The 15135-nt window shown below is 33.3% G+C and overlaps 1 protein-coding gene across 4 annotated transcripts in view; it reads right to left on the bottom strand.

Annotated features, from left to right (window-relative positions):
• The window catches only part of LNPK (lunapark, ER junction formation factor), an 80048-nt gene that overhangs the window by 31984 nt on the left and 32929 nt on the right, over positions 1–15135 (bottom strand). For all 4 annotated transcript variants that reach the window (XM_074303045.1, XM_074303047.1, XM_074303046.1 and 1 more), the window contains exon 6: positions 14678–14718. In XM_074303045.1, coding sequence (XP_074159146.1) covers positions 14678–14718 — 41 coding nt within the window. The remainder of the gene's footprint in view (positions 1–14677; positions 14719–15135) is intronic.

The following is a 15135-nucleotide window of genomic DNA, read 5'->3' as shown; positions in this document are numbered from 1 at the left end:
CATTAACCACCCAATTCTGCATGTCAGAAACCCACTGCATTAGTTGAGTGATTCCTAATCTTGCTTTCATGCATTCTCTTCCTCCAAAGAATAAATTTTTATTTTGATTTTTAAGTGCTTTATAGAATACTGCTGATGGTAAAGAATTTATCCCTACACAAAGACAAAAAAATGAAAGCGCAACATATCTCCAAAAAGACTGAAAGTCACTGATCAAGATAGATCAGAATTTTATTTCTTTGAGGTAAATCAAATAGGCATTAGACACTAGGAAATACACTAGGTATTAGAAATACAAAGACAAAAATAACATAATTCCTGCCCCCAAAGAGCTTAGTGATACATTTTCACAAATAAATATAATGCTGCATATATACAAGAAAAAAATACCCATTGATGGGGTGGCACTAGCAATGGAGAGTATCAGGAAAGGCCTCTTGGGGGAAACAGCAATGGAGTCATGAGCCTCGGGGGGGAGGGGGAACAGACTATATAAAGGCACTGAGGTGACATCTAGAAATTCATTATCAGGAAGCAGCAAATCTGGCTTGACAAAATCTAAGATTATAAGGAAGCAAGAAAGTTAGGCTGACAACAATGGAAAGGAAGGGAAAAAATGGATAGGTAATTAAGAGAGAGACAGAACAGACATAAATGGGGTATAAAGGAACAGGGAATGTTTGCCAGGAAAAGGTGTTTTAGTCTAAGAAATCTACTGGGATTTTTTGTTAAGTCATTAAGACAGTAGGTTATCATATTCTTTCCAAGCACTGTGGTAACATTGATTTGAAGAAGATGTAAAAAGGGGATGGGAATCTGTGATGAAATAACTACAGTAAAGGAGAGTTGGCAAGATGCCAAAGCTGATATCCTGATAAGATGACTGGGACCTATAAAATATAGAGAGTCAAGGCTAGATTTCATTTATGTATCCCTCTAATCCACAACTAGGGCAACCAGGAAAGTCCTAGGGATGAATGAATTAGATCCTATAATAATAATAATATCAAAGTTATAGAGCAAAAAGTATAATATCATTCTTTTAAAATTAATTTTAGAAATCAAAACACAGCAATGGCCTAAGTTAAAAACTTATATAAATAGACGTTTATTTGTCCAAACATCCTGTTTGGAAGGCAAAGAATCCTAATGCTAGTTCTAGGGATCATAATCTGCAGGCAGAATAATTTTTGGCTATCAGGACAGGAATTACAGAAATTGCCTAGAAGTTTTTGTGATTATCATGGTCAACTAAATTTAGGGTCCTAATTAGGCAGTCCTGAGCTTTATTTGTAATCCCCAACTATAAGACAGATACTCTGTCTTTTTCACTGTCTTTTAGCAAACATACCAACTTTGAATGGGGGAGATCTAATGGCCTTCTACCAATTTCAACAACAACTGGCATCTACCAGGGTTCACATTACCCACTTCTACATCCTACTTCTCCATTTATTCAATTTTTGAATGAGCTTGTACTATGGGTACAATATTTATTATTCTTTGTGCTAAGTAATGTGTATATAAAAGATTTATAAACAGCAAATAACAATGCCAGGCAATGTGTGATTAAATTTCAAAAGTTTATACAATGTTATGAGATTACAGAAAAAGGAGAAAACAATGAGATAAGGAAGGAGTCAGTAAAGACTAGAAATAATAATAGCTATCATTATTACTTAAAAATTTTATAGCACTTACTATGTACCACATATTATACTAAATACACATTTTATAAGTATAATCTCATTTGATCCTCACAATCATCCTGAAAGGTATTTTATACAGATGAAGAAATTAAGGACAAAAGAGAGTAAATTACTTGTCTATGGTCACACAGTTAGTAAATGTCTGAGTCAGGATATGAAGTCAGATTTCCTGACTAGAAAGTTCAGTCCTCTAATGATTAATCACCTAACCCAGTGGTATAAGCTGTTAAGGAGTCCATCCTTACTTATCATCCTTCCCTACACAGATCACACTGGTTTCCCTTCCTCCCATACCATGTTCTTGTCAATGCCCAACTCTTCTTCCCACCACCTCCCCCACTGTGATAAGAAGCCCAAGTTTCCTCAGTCTCAGTTCCCTCTTTCCAACAGTCTTTGGCTCAAGTACCTCCAGTCGGCCTGACTCTTCCCATTTCAGACAGTAATGGGGCTACTTAACAATAATTTCATGGCCACAGTCCGCATCTGCAGTGATCTCCTGAACCCAAGAATACAAAATCTGGCTTGCTTCCTTCCTCTTCTATTTGCCAAGATGGGACCAGTTTTGTGATTTTTTTCCTGATGTTAAGCTTTAAGCCAGCTTTTATATCCTTCTCTTTCACCCTCATTAAGAGGCTTAATTCTTCTTCACTTTTTGCCACCAGAGTAGTATAATCTCCATATTTCAGAATGTTGATATTTCTCCTGGCAACCTTGACTCCAGGTTTTAATTCATCTACCTCAATATTTTGCATTCCCATTTTATATGAGGAAAATCAAAAAATTAATTTCACATACCCATGGCTACACAGCTAGTATCCAAACCAGGTCTCTGCTGACTTCAGGACCAGAAATAATTCCATGCCCTAATAATAACCTTTCCTTTCTCAGACTTCAAAAAGCCACCTCTTGCCAACTAATGACTTACTTTATTATGGTTATTTTACATGTATGTTAGAGTGGAGAGAGACAATTAGAAAGGCAAAAATAGACATATGCTATCTTCAAGCCAAACAGAAGATATCCATTATAGACATAATTTGAGAGCCCAGTATCCAGACCTTTGCACAAGCCCCAAAATTGAGATGGTTTATCCCTAGCCAGGCCTTGCTATCTCACCATCCTCTAGATACAAATGGTTTTGATCTAATCCAAGACCAATGTTTACAGTTCTATTTCACCCCAATGGCATCCCCAACTGAATCTATTGAGAACAACTTTCCACCACTTAAACAAGGTGACATAATTATCAGTTATGGCCCTAAGCAAACAAAGCTACAAAAAAATTAAGGAGAATAAGGATTGAGAAAAAATCACTGAATTTGGCAATTGGGAAGTTCTCTCCATTTCTTGCCCATTTTGAATTTCTCTTTCTACTAGAATTTGGGCTAATTCTCCTTGCATTAAATACAACTATGCCCAGGCTTTTTTCCTAAGCTTAAAAAACTCTCACTTGACCTCGTTATCATTCTTTATCTCTTCTCTCTTTTGCAGGCTACATAAACTGTTTCCATTTCCTCTTCTCAAATTATTTCTTAGCTCTTAACAATTTGATTTTTCCACTTGACTTAAAATTGCCTTGTACAAAGTTGTTAATGATCTGTCAAACACTCTCAAATCGAGTCTCAACTTTTCTGCAGCATTTAACACTGTCGAACCCCTTCCCCTTCTGTATGCACTCCTATCTGTGTTTTGATAATACTGTTACCCCTTTTAATTCTCTTCCTGCTGGTCTCACTCCTTCTCCTCAATCTCCTTTGCTAGTCCTTAATTCACCACCCTACTTACTAAGGGGGTACATGAAAATTTCAGATCTGAACCCTCTTCTCTCTCCAAGTGCTTTCTTGGTAACTTCATAAGCCCAGTATCAGTTCAATTATCTCTATACAGAGGACTACCATGTCAATATATCCTGCTCTAATTTCCATCTATACTACAATCCTTCAAGGAAATTTTGGAATGCATATCTCATAATAATCTCAGATAAAAATATTTCTAGAAGATAACTTATCTTTCCCCTTAAAGCCACAAACCTTCCAAACTTCTCTATTTAAACACTCCACGAGACTTACATGAACTGATGCTGAGTGAAATGAGCAGAACCAGAAGATCACTATACACTTCAACAACAATACTGTATGAAGATATATTCTGATGGAAGTGGATATCTTCAACATAAAGAAGATCCAACTCACTTCCAGTTGATCAATGAGGAAAGAAACAACTACACCCAGAGAAGGAACACTCGGAAGTGAATGTAAATTGTTAGCACTACTGTCTTATCTACCCAGGTTACTTGTACCTTCAGAATCTAATACTTAATGTGCAACAAGAAAATGGTATTTACACACATATATTATATCTAGGTTATATTGTAACATATGTAAAATGTATGGGATTGCCTGTCATCAAGGGGAGAGAGTAGAGGGAGGGAGGGGATAATTTGGAAAAATGAATACAAGGGATAATATTATAAAAAAAATTACTCATGCATATATAGTGTGAAAATATATATATAAATTAATTAAAAATATAAAAATAAAAATAAACACTCCACCATCCTTCCAAGGAACCCAGGGTTGCAAACTTGGAGTTTTTACTCTTTAATTTCCCTCTCTCCATATATGCAGTCACTTTCCAAATTTTGTCAGAGAATCATACAATCACAAAACCTTAAAGCTGGATGGGATGTAAGTAACAATCTAGACCAATCCATCATATATGAAAAGAATCTCCATGCCCAACAAACACTTTATCCAGTCTCTGCCTTGGAACTTCCAAAGAACTACTCACTATTCTCTCATAGAAGCCCATTATATTTTTGGACAATTCAAATAGTTAGAAAGTAGTCTTGATATCAAGCCCAAATTTCCTTTTTTTTTTTTTTTACAATTTTTACCCATTGCTCCTGGTTCTACTCTCTGGAGCAAAATATAACAAATCTAATCCGTCCTCCATAGGACAGTCCTCCAAATACCTGAAAAAAGCTCTCATGTAGCTCTCCAGGCCTTCTCTTCTTTAGGTTAAATGTCATTCTATCAACATATCCTCATTTCATGGGCTCATTCAAGAAGGTCATTCACCAGTCTGGTTATAGTCTCTAACTGATCAATGACCATTGACATACTGTATTGCCCAGAACTGAACACAATATTCAAGGTAATATCAGATGAGATTAAAGTATAGTGGAGTTATTATTTCCCAATTTCTAGAAACTATACTTCTCTTAATGGAACCTAAGATCACTTAGTGGCTAACCACATCACATTGACTCATACTGAAATTGTAGTCCACTAAAAGAAATCAGATTTTTCTAGAATAAGTACTAGCTAACCATGCCTCTACTGTCTTGTAGTTGGGAAGTTGATTTTCTACATCTACAAATAATAATCTATTGCTTTTTCCTATTGATTTTTATCCAATGCTCCAAATTGTCAAGATATTTTTGGGTCCTCTTAAATAATGTATTGGTTAACCTACCAAGATTTCTATCATCTGCAGATTTGGATAGCATGACATAGCCTTTATCCAAGTTATTGACAAAAACATTAAATGTTAACTAGCACAGGGGCCAAGTACAGATCCCTAGAATACTCTACTGAAACCAATTGCCATTTTAGCACTAAATAATTAACAACTTTTGAATATAGTCATCCAATTATTTCTGAATCTATTTCATTATATTAATTGTCTAGATCAGGAGTTGGCAAACTATGATCCATGGGCCAAAACTCAACCACCACCTGTTTTTGTATGTCCATGAGCTAAAACTATATTTTAAAAACCGTTAATCATTTATATGGTGTTTAATCCCTAGTCTAGTCTATCTAAAGTGCTTTCTATTACTCTATCAAAACTTTTGCTAAAATCTAGGTAAGGTATGTATCATTAGCATTCCCTATCTCAACCATAAAAAATTTTATAAACCTCATCTTATCATATCAAGTTTCCTATATCACATCCATCACTTAAATGAAGACCTTTCCTCATTTTACTGAGGAAATGGAGGCTGTCTGACTTGGATTCATTTTCTTCCATTCTCTCAATCTCAAAAGCCCTTGACATCATGTCCCTCTTTTTCCTCAATTTCTGACAATAAAGTGACCCTTCTCCTTGCAAAGACCAATTCTTTTACATGCCTTTGATTCCCATCCCCCATTACCATCAGCTAATTATTATACTGACCATTCCCTAAGTCTAATCTTCAATCCCTTCATATTTACTTGTTTTCTACCTATTGCTCTCCAACATGCTCAGAGATATGCTGGAACCAGCTCATGCCAGTATGCAAAACTCAAGTGTTAACATTTCAGTATGAATAATTATATTCCGAAATAGGCAAACAAAAATCAGAACTTATTATTTTGTTGATACCTGCCTTTTACAATTTGATTTCCACTTACCCAACTAAAACTAATCTCTCCAAAATTACCAACAATCTACTAAATGTCAGATTTGAGGGAATTTTCTCAACCCTAATTTCTTTATAAATAATTCTACTTTACTTTGATAATCTCCTTAGTCCAGGGGCTCAGGAGGATTGGCCTCACTGTTTTGCTACAGTGTTTAATTCCAGTAAAGATAACTTCACATACATATTGCTACAAAATTAGGATGGCATTTCAGTTCATTTTAAATGGTCTTTAATAGGGTTTATTTCTTTCAAAGTTAATTTCAGAGTTAGTTTTCTCGTGTGTGTCACAACATAAATTTTGAGTTACAGTATAAATCAGTTGTTATCTACTTTGCCCTATCATTTATTCACCACTTGGTTGTTTCATGCATGTGTCACCTAATCAAATGATAAGCTCTTGAGAATAGTGAGTTATTTTCATTCCTTTTGTGTCCTCCACAGTACCTAGAAATTGCTGAACAGTTACAATAAAAAAGCTATTATTTTTATACTAAAATATTAGAAACACAATTATAGAAAACACCTCAATTGGTTTTTTTCTGAGAGAAAACAGATTTGTTCACACTGTCATCTGTCTGCCTTGGATCATCTGCAACATACGAAATTGACAGGATTAGGGAGTTTGTGCAAAAATGTGGCATAGGTAGAAATTAGGGATTTTTAGCCTATTCCCATAAACTTGTGCAAAATTAGATGGCATATACTGAGATTAAAATCTAAAGCTGGATGGATCTATATCCCAAAGAAATCATAAAAAGGGGGAAAGGACATACATGTGCAAAAATATTTGTAGCAACCCTTTTTTTGTAATGGCAAGGAATTGAAAATTGAGTGCATGCCCATCAATTGGGGAAAGACTGAATAAATTATGGTTTATGAATGTAATGGATGATGTGAAATCAGAATGATTCAGCAGGCTGATTTCAGAAAAGCTGGAAAGACTTACATGAATTGATGTTGAACAAAGTGATCAGAACTAGGAGAATACTATACATGGTAACAGCAAGATTATGATGATGATCAACTATAATGATTAGCTTAGCTCTTCTCAACAATACACTGACCCAAGACAATACCAATAGACTTGGGATGAAAAATGTCATCTGTATTCAGAGAAAGAATTATGGAGCTGAATGCAGATCAAAGCATACTATATTCATCTTTGTGTTTATTTGTATGTTCTTTCTTTCTCATGGTTTTTCTCTTTTGTTTTGCTTTGTCTTCCACAACATATCTTTAAAATAAATGTGTGTGGGGGCCGCTAGGTGGTGCAGTGGATAGAGCACCAGCCTTGAATTCAGGAGGACCTGAGTTCAAATCTGGTCTCAGACACTTAACACTTCCTAGCTGTGTGACCCTGGGCAAGTCACTTAACCCCAGCCTCAAAAAAAAAAATAAAATAAAATAAAATAAAATAAATGTGTGTGTATGTGTATGTATATGTGTATATATCTGTATATCTGTATATGTATATGTATATATATATATATATATATATATATATATATATATATATATATATATATATATATATATATATATATATATATACACATATATATATATATATATATATATATATATCTTATAACAAATTGCTTGCTGTCCTGGGAAGAGGGAAGTAAAAGAGGGAGAAAAAAAATCAGAGGTTAAAATTTTACAAAAATGAATGTTGAAAACTACCTTTACATGTAATTAAAAAATAAAATAATATTGCAATGGGGGGGGAAAAATCTAAAGTTGATATCTTAAAAGATGCAGCTTAGTATAGTTGAAAGACTTAATGATGAACATGACCTGAGTTTGAATCCCATTCTTGGCATTTACTGGAACTATAAACACACACAAGTTAGCTACTCTATAAGTTTCATTTTTCTCATAAATAAAATGTATTTAATACCCATAGAACCCATCTTGCCAGGTTGTCTGAGGCTCAAACAAGATGAAGTACTGTATAAACATCAATTATTATGATGATCAGGGACATACTCTAATGAAATTAGCTAATCAGCTATAGCAGTCTTTGAGAGCAAGGATTGAATCTTGTATTTAAACTAGAAAAATCTCTCAATGGAAAGACCAATGCAATTATATTTTAACTGTCCTTCAAAAAAACTTTGAGACAATAGTTACAAAATCAAGGAATTACCTAAAACGGTGAAGATACAATAAAAATCTATTTGCTTCAGAAAGCTAAAAGTACTCACATAATAAATATTTATTGATGAAGAACAAGCTAGATTAAATAGACTTAGATTTGCAAAGGAAAATGCTTCAGAGAAACAAATGACAAATGTAAATAAATAGTATGGTCTTATATATATATATATATTTATATGAGCATATATATGTATATGTATGTGTGTAGCTACACTTAATTGTAACCTTGGCAGGGAGGACATGGTGAGGGGGAGGTAAAGTAAAAAGTGCATAGAAAACAAAAGAAAATCTACAAAGAAGCAAAAAAAAAAAAAAAAAAAAAAAAAAAAAAAAAAAAAAAAAGAAAGAAGAAAAGAAAAGAAAAGAAGAGAAAAGAAAAGAAAAGAAAAGAAAAGAAAAGAAAAGAAAAGAAAAGAAAAGAAAAGAAAAGAAAACCCTGATCTTGGCTATACAAAATGGGTCAAAGAGATATTCTCAAGGAGTGTATTTTCCAGATAAATGAAAATTAACTTGAATTATTTGTTTCACCATTTTAATGAAAGGCTTCCATGCCACGATATACAGAATGCAATTTAATCTTTGATGTCATACCTCTCCCAGTATCACACCACCAAAGCACCTAAACCTTGCAGACCCCCAGACTAGATCTGAAAACAGCAGTACAAAATAGCCTGAAGTTTGGGACAGTGCCTTTCCACTCTCAAGGAAGCAAAGCCTAATTTTAATATAAAGTCCTAGTCAAGATATAGATTATAAATATGAGTGGACAACAAAAAAAGAATCTGACCATAACAATCTATTATAGTGGCAGGGAAGACCAAAACAAGCGCAGAAGAAGATAAAAATGTGAAAAGTTACCAAAAGCCTCAAATAAAAATGTTAATTGGACCCATTAAGTTCAACAAGAATTATTGGGAGAGTTAAAGAAAAAAAAAAAAGTGATGGGAAAAATTTGGAAAAGAAATAAGAATGTTAATGCTAGGAAATTATGAAAAGAGAATTAACAGTTTGATAAAAGAGATATAAAAGATGCTCCAGAAAATAAACCTTAAAAAGCAGAATAGCAAAGCAATTCCAATAGACTTGTGAGGGAAAGAATCATCTGAATCTAGATATGTATCTGAATGTGTATCAATGTGTAGTATTTTCACTTTTTGTTGTTATTTGTTTTCATTCATGTTTTTTTTCCCTTTTGATCTGACTTTTCTTGCTCAGCATGACAAATATGTAAATATGTTTAGAAGAATTGCAGGTGTAATCTATATTGGATTGTTTGCTGTTTAAGGGAGAAGGGAAAAGGAGGAAAGGAGAAAAATTTGGAACATAAGTTTTTGCAAAGGTGAATGCTGAAAACTATCTTTGCATGTAATCTGAAAAACAAAATACTGTTTTGAAGAAAGTAGAATAGATCAAATAGAAAAGGAGGAATAAAAGATCACTTAAAAAAAAAAAAACCTCCTTAAAAAGTAGAATTGCCCAAATAGGAAAAGTTTCAAAAATTCACTTAAAATAATTCCTTAAAAATTAGAATTGGACAAGTGGAAATTAGTGGCTCCATCACAAAACATCAAGAAACAATAAAATAAAGTCAAAAACTGAAAAAGAATAAAAGAAAATATGAAATATTTCATTGGAAAAAGTAATAAGGACAGGTAATTTAAGACTTATTGGTCTACCTGAATCAAAGAAAAATCAAAGAGTTTAGATTTTATATTTTAAGAAATTATCAAGAAAAATTGCTTCAATAGCTTAGAACCAGGGGGTAAAATAGAAATTGGAAGAATTTATCAATCGCCTCCTGAGATATCAAAATGAAGAATCCCAGGTAAATTTATTTAAATTTTACTTATAACCAAAATCCAGAGCTCCCAGGTCAAGGAGAAATTATTACAAGCAGCCTGAAAGAAACATTCAAATATTGTGGAACCACAATCAGGATTCACACAAAACTCAGCAGCTTCCATGTTAAAGGAGCATAGGAGTTTGGAATATGATATTTTAGAAAGTAAAGTATTACAACCAAGAATCATTTATTCAGGAAAACTGGAAATAATCCTTTTTTGGGGGGGGGAGGGAGCAAGGGAAATGGATATTTAATAAAATAGAGAACTTTCAAGCATTCCTGATGAAGAGAACAGCTTGAATAGAAAATCTAACATTCAAACAAGACTCAAGAGAAGCATAAAAATATAAGCATGAAAATATAATCATAAGAGACTCAACAAAATTAAACTGTTTACATTCTATGAGGTATGTCATTCCTAAGATTTTTATCATTATTAAGGCAGTTTATAAGGAAAGAGGGTAAAGATGTGAATTGATTATGTTAGAATTATCTCCCAAAAAAATGAAGGGGAGGAGAAAGAAGGATGTACTGGGAGAAGGTAGAGGTAGAATGGGGATATTTTTCTTCTTCCATAAGGTACACAAGGAAGAGCTCTTACAATGGAAAGGAAATGGAGGATGAGGAGATAGACACAGGCAATGCTTGAATCTCTCATTAAAATCAGTTCAAATTAAGGAACACATACACACAGAGTTGTTTATAGAAATGTAACTTATCTAATAGGGAAACAGTGAAGGAAGAAAAAGAGGGGGAGATAGGAAATGAGAAAAGATAGGGTAGATAAAGGGAAGCAGTAGTTAGAAGAAAAACAGACTTTTGTGGAGACAGGATTAAAAAAAAGAAAAGAATAAATAGAAGATAATGGGATGGAGGGAAATACACAACTAGTAATCATAACTGTGAATGTGAATGGGATGAGCTGACCCATAAAATGGAAGCAGACAGACTGCATTAGAAATCAGAATCCAACAAGAGACACACTTAAAACAGAAAAACAAAAAGAATTATAATAAAGGACTAGAGCAGAATCTAATATGCTTCAACTGATATAAAAAAGTAGGGAGAGCAATCATAATCCAGGACAAAGCAAAAGCAAAAACAGACCAAATCACAAGAAATAATCAGAACTACATTTTGCTAAAACATATAATAGATAAATGAAGTAATGTAAAAAAATTCTTATAGCAAGTTTCTCTGATAAAGACTATTTCTCAAATATACTGAGTATAGAATTGAGTCAAATTTATGAAAATAAGAACCATTCCCCCAATTGATATGTGGTCAAAAAATATGAACAGGCAGTTTTCTAAAGAAAAACTCAAAGCTATGTACAAAGTCATATGCAAAAATGTTCTAAGTCACTATTGATTAAAGAAATGCAAATTAAAATAATGCTGAGATAACTACTTCACACCAATCAGGAAAGACAATGCTGAAGGCAATGGGTGTGAAAAGTACACTAATGAACTATTAAAAGTTGTGAAATCTCCAAGAATTCTGTAGAACAAATTGGAACTATGCCAAAGGACTAGAAAGCTATGCATATCCCTTGAATAGAGATATCCCATATCCCTAGGTCTGTATCCCAAAGAAATCAAAGAAAAAGAAAAAGGATTTAAATGTATGTACACACACACACACACACACACACACACACACACACACACACAAAATGGCAGTTTTTTTTTGTGGTGGCAAAAAATTGGAAATCAAAGGGATGCTTATCAGTTGGAAAATGGCTTAACAAGTTATGGTATATGATTGTGATGGACTACTATTCTGTTATACAAAATGAAGAGCTGGATGGTTCAGAAAAACATGGCAAGGCCTAGCAAAAGGCAGTGAAAAGAGCTGGAAAATAAATGCACACTAGAAAATCATGTTATAATGATGATCAATTGTGAAAGATTTATCTAGCTGATCAATACAATGAGGTAAGACAATTCCAAAGGATTCATTATGAAAAAATGCTATCCACCTCCAGAGAGAGAACTGATGAATTCTGAATGTAAAATGAAATATATAATTTTCTCTCTATTTTTCTTCCTTTTTTGGGAAATATGGCTAATATGGAAATGTTCTCCATAATTTCACATGTATAGTTTTTTAAGTAAAGCTTTTTAATTTTCAAAAGACATGCATAGATAATTGTTCAATATTAACCCCTGCAAAACCTTGGGCTACAATGCCATCCCCCCTTTCCACCCACCCCCTTAGCAAGTAATCCAATATATGTTAAACATGGTAAAAATATATGTTAAATCCAATATATGCATACATTGAAATCAAAAAGGAAAAAAATGAGAAAGAAAATAAAATGCAAGCAAACAATAACAAAAAGAGTGACAATGCTATGTTGTGATCCACCTTCAGTTTCCACAGTCCCCTGATGGCTCTCTTCCCATCACAAAATCATTGGAACTGGCCTAAATGACCTCACTGTTGAAAAGAGCCACATCCATCAGAATTGATCATCATAAGGATGTATTCTGATGGAAGTGGAAATCTTCAACATAAAGAAGATCCAACTCACTTCCAGTTGATCAATGATGGACAGAGGTAGATACACCCAGCGAAGAAACACTGGGAGGGGAATGTAAATTGTTAGCACTACAATCTGTCTGCCCAGGTTGCATGTACCTTCGGATTCTAATGTTTATTGTGCAACAAGAAAATTATATTCACACACATGTATTGTACTTAGACTATATTGTAACACATGTAAAATGTATGGTATTGCCTGTCGTCGGGGGGAGGGAATAGAGGGAGGGGGGGTAATTTGGAAAAATGAATACAAGGGATAATATTATAAAATATATATATATATAATAAAAAAAAAAAAAAAAAAAGAATTGATCATCATATAATTTTGCTGTTGCAATGTATTGATCTCCTAGTTCTGCTCATTTCACTTAGCCTCAGTTCATGTGAGTCTCTCCAAGTCTCTCGGAAATCTTCCTGCTAATTATTTCTTATAGAATAATTCCATAACATTTCTATACCGTAACTTATTCAGCCATACTCCAACTGATGGGCATCCATTCAGTTTCCAGATTCTTGCCACTACAAAAAAGACTGCCACAACATTTTTGTACTTACATGTATAATTGATATATTGCTTGATAGTGGGTAGAGGAAAGGGTAAGAGAGGAAAAGAGAATATGAAACTAAAAAATCAAAAATAGAAGAATGCTAAAAAATATTTTTAAGAGACACCTAGTAGCACAGTATCTAGCTTGCTAGGTCTGCAGTCTGGAGAATCCGAGTTCAAATCCAGCCTCAGAAACTCACTAACTGTTTGACCAAAGGAAAGTCACTCAACCTCTATTTCCCTCAGTTTTCTCAACTATAAAAATGGAAATTATAATAACACCTACTTTGGAGAAAAAAAAACAAAACAACAACAACAACAAAAAAAAAAAACTTTGCTATGATGCTTCAATGGCTATTAAGTATCTTAAAACTGTTTAATTCCTAACAAACTCCTACAAAACTGTTTTACCATTGTTTCTTCTCAATCTTTTTTTGTTCTTTACTTTTACTTCTTATTTCTATCATGGAACTTATTTCTCATCACTGTCATCACTTTTTACTCATGGATACTATTTCTCATTTCCACTATGGGCTTCCTTGTTATCTCGGCTTCTTTCTTCTTCCCAGTCTTATCCCCCACTTTTTTCCTCAAGTATCCCCCTGCCTTGGAACCTACAGAGTTTGGCTTTGACAGGCACCACTAAACAACAAGAGTACTTCCTTTTTATGGTCCAACATCATCATATTATAGCTTCTGAATCTGAATTTTATCACTGGCAGATCTGAGTATAGATCAGATTATTTGTTGACCATAAAGCAATTGCCATTGTCCATACTACAACACAGCTTTACTAAAGGAAAGAGATTAATAAACTTTTACAATTAAGTACTATATGAGACATTGTAGTATAATAGAAAGCTAATCTCAGCACCAGGAAGACCTGGATTCAAGCTACCTCGCTAATACACATTGGCCATATGACCAGTATGTGTGGGCAAGTCAATTAATCTCTAAATACTCCTAAGAAATTCTCTAAGACTTAAGTTTCAGGGAAGGTGCCAACTGACACTGGGACAGCAGGTCCAAAAAATGACAGAATTTGAGAGTTGAAAGGTAGCCTAATGGCCCATGTAGACCAAGTCAGTACAGGAGTTCCCTATACTGATTAAATCAAATAAAACAAAAAACAAACAAAAAACCCTATATCTAAAACTTCTTCCTATTGGAGCTCTCATGCTTAAACCTTAATTCGTGGCTATATGCTGATAGATAACATCATCTCTTAGTATATAAAAAGTTCATTTTAATCATTCTTTTCCCCATTCATGTATCATTACTCAGCAGCAAAATTTATCACTTTGTGTTATAATTCAATTACCTGTCTAAAAGAATATGCTTTCTTCTGAAAACAATTAATCCCTACCCTCTCTAAGTTACTCATCCAATTCTGACTTTTTCACGTGAAATCCCCCTTATTGAAGTTAATCTGCCCAAAATGCTAATAAAAGCTTACTTACTATTTTTTTCTTCTGTGATTTTAAATCATCCAAAGCTTCATCTATAAAAACAAAAATTTCGTCAATATTAGTGACTTTTAAAAGCCTAAATATGTTAAATACAAGGGAAAAGATCCTGTCTACATATTGACCAGTTATTTTAAAAATTCTCATATTTATCTAAATACAATTTATAAGAAAAATCCATCAAGATTATTAATCACCTGCATTCTACTATTCTTTTGCAAGCACTTTTAACATTCTTTAAAACAAAATAAATTTCATTTAACAAAAAGATTACCTTCGTATTTTACCTCTGCCAATATTCGTGAGTGAAGCAAAAAATACAAAAGCACATCACCTACTCATGATTTTTAAAATACATATATTTCTTCTATTATTTCTTCCACTATCCTTTAAAAGAATAATTTTGAACATTTTATATCTCTCTCAATTAAAAAAGGTACAAAATACCTTTT

The sequence above is a fragment of the Sminthopsis crassicaudata genome, chromosome 3 (genome assembly GCF_048593235.1).
Source record: "Sminthopsis crassicaudata isolate SCR6 chromosome 3, ASM4859323v1, whole genome shotgun sequence".
Classification (NCBI taxonomy): Eukaryota; Metazoa; Chordata; class Mammalia; order Dasyuromorphia; family Dasyuridae; genus Sminthopsis; species Sminthopsis crassicaudata.
The sequence above is the reverse complement of the archived record's forward strand: the minus strand, read 5'-3'. Positions and strand labels throughout refer to the sequence as shown.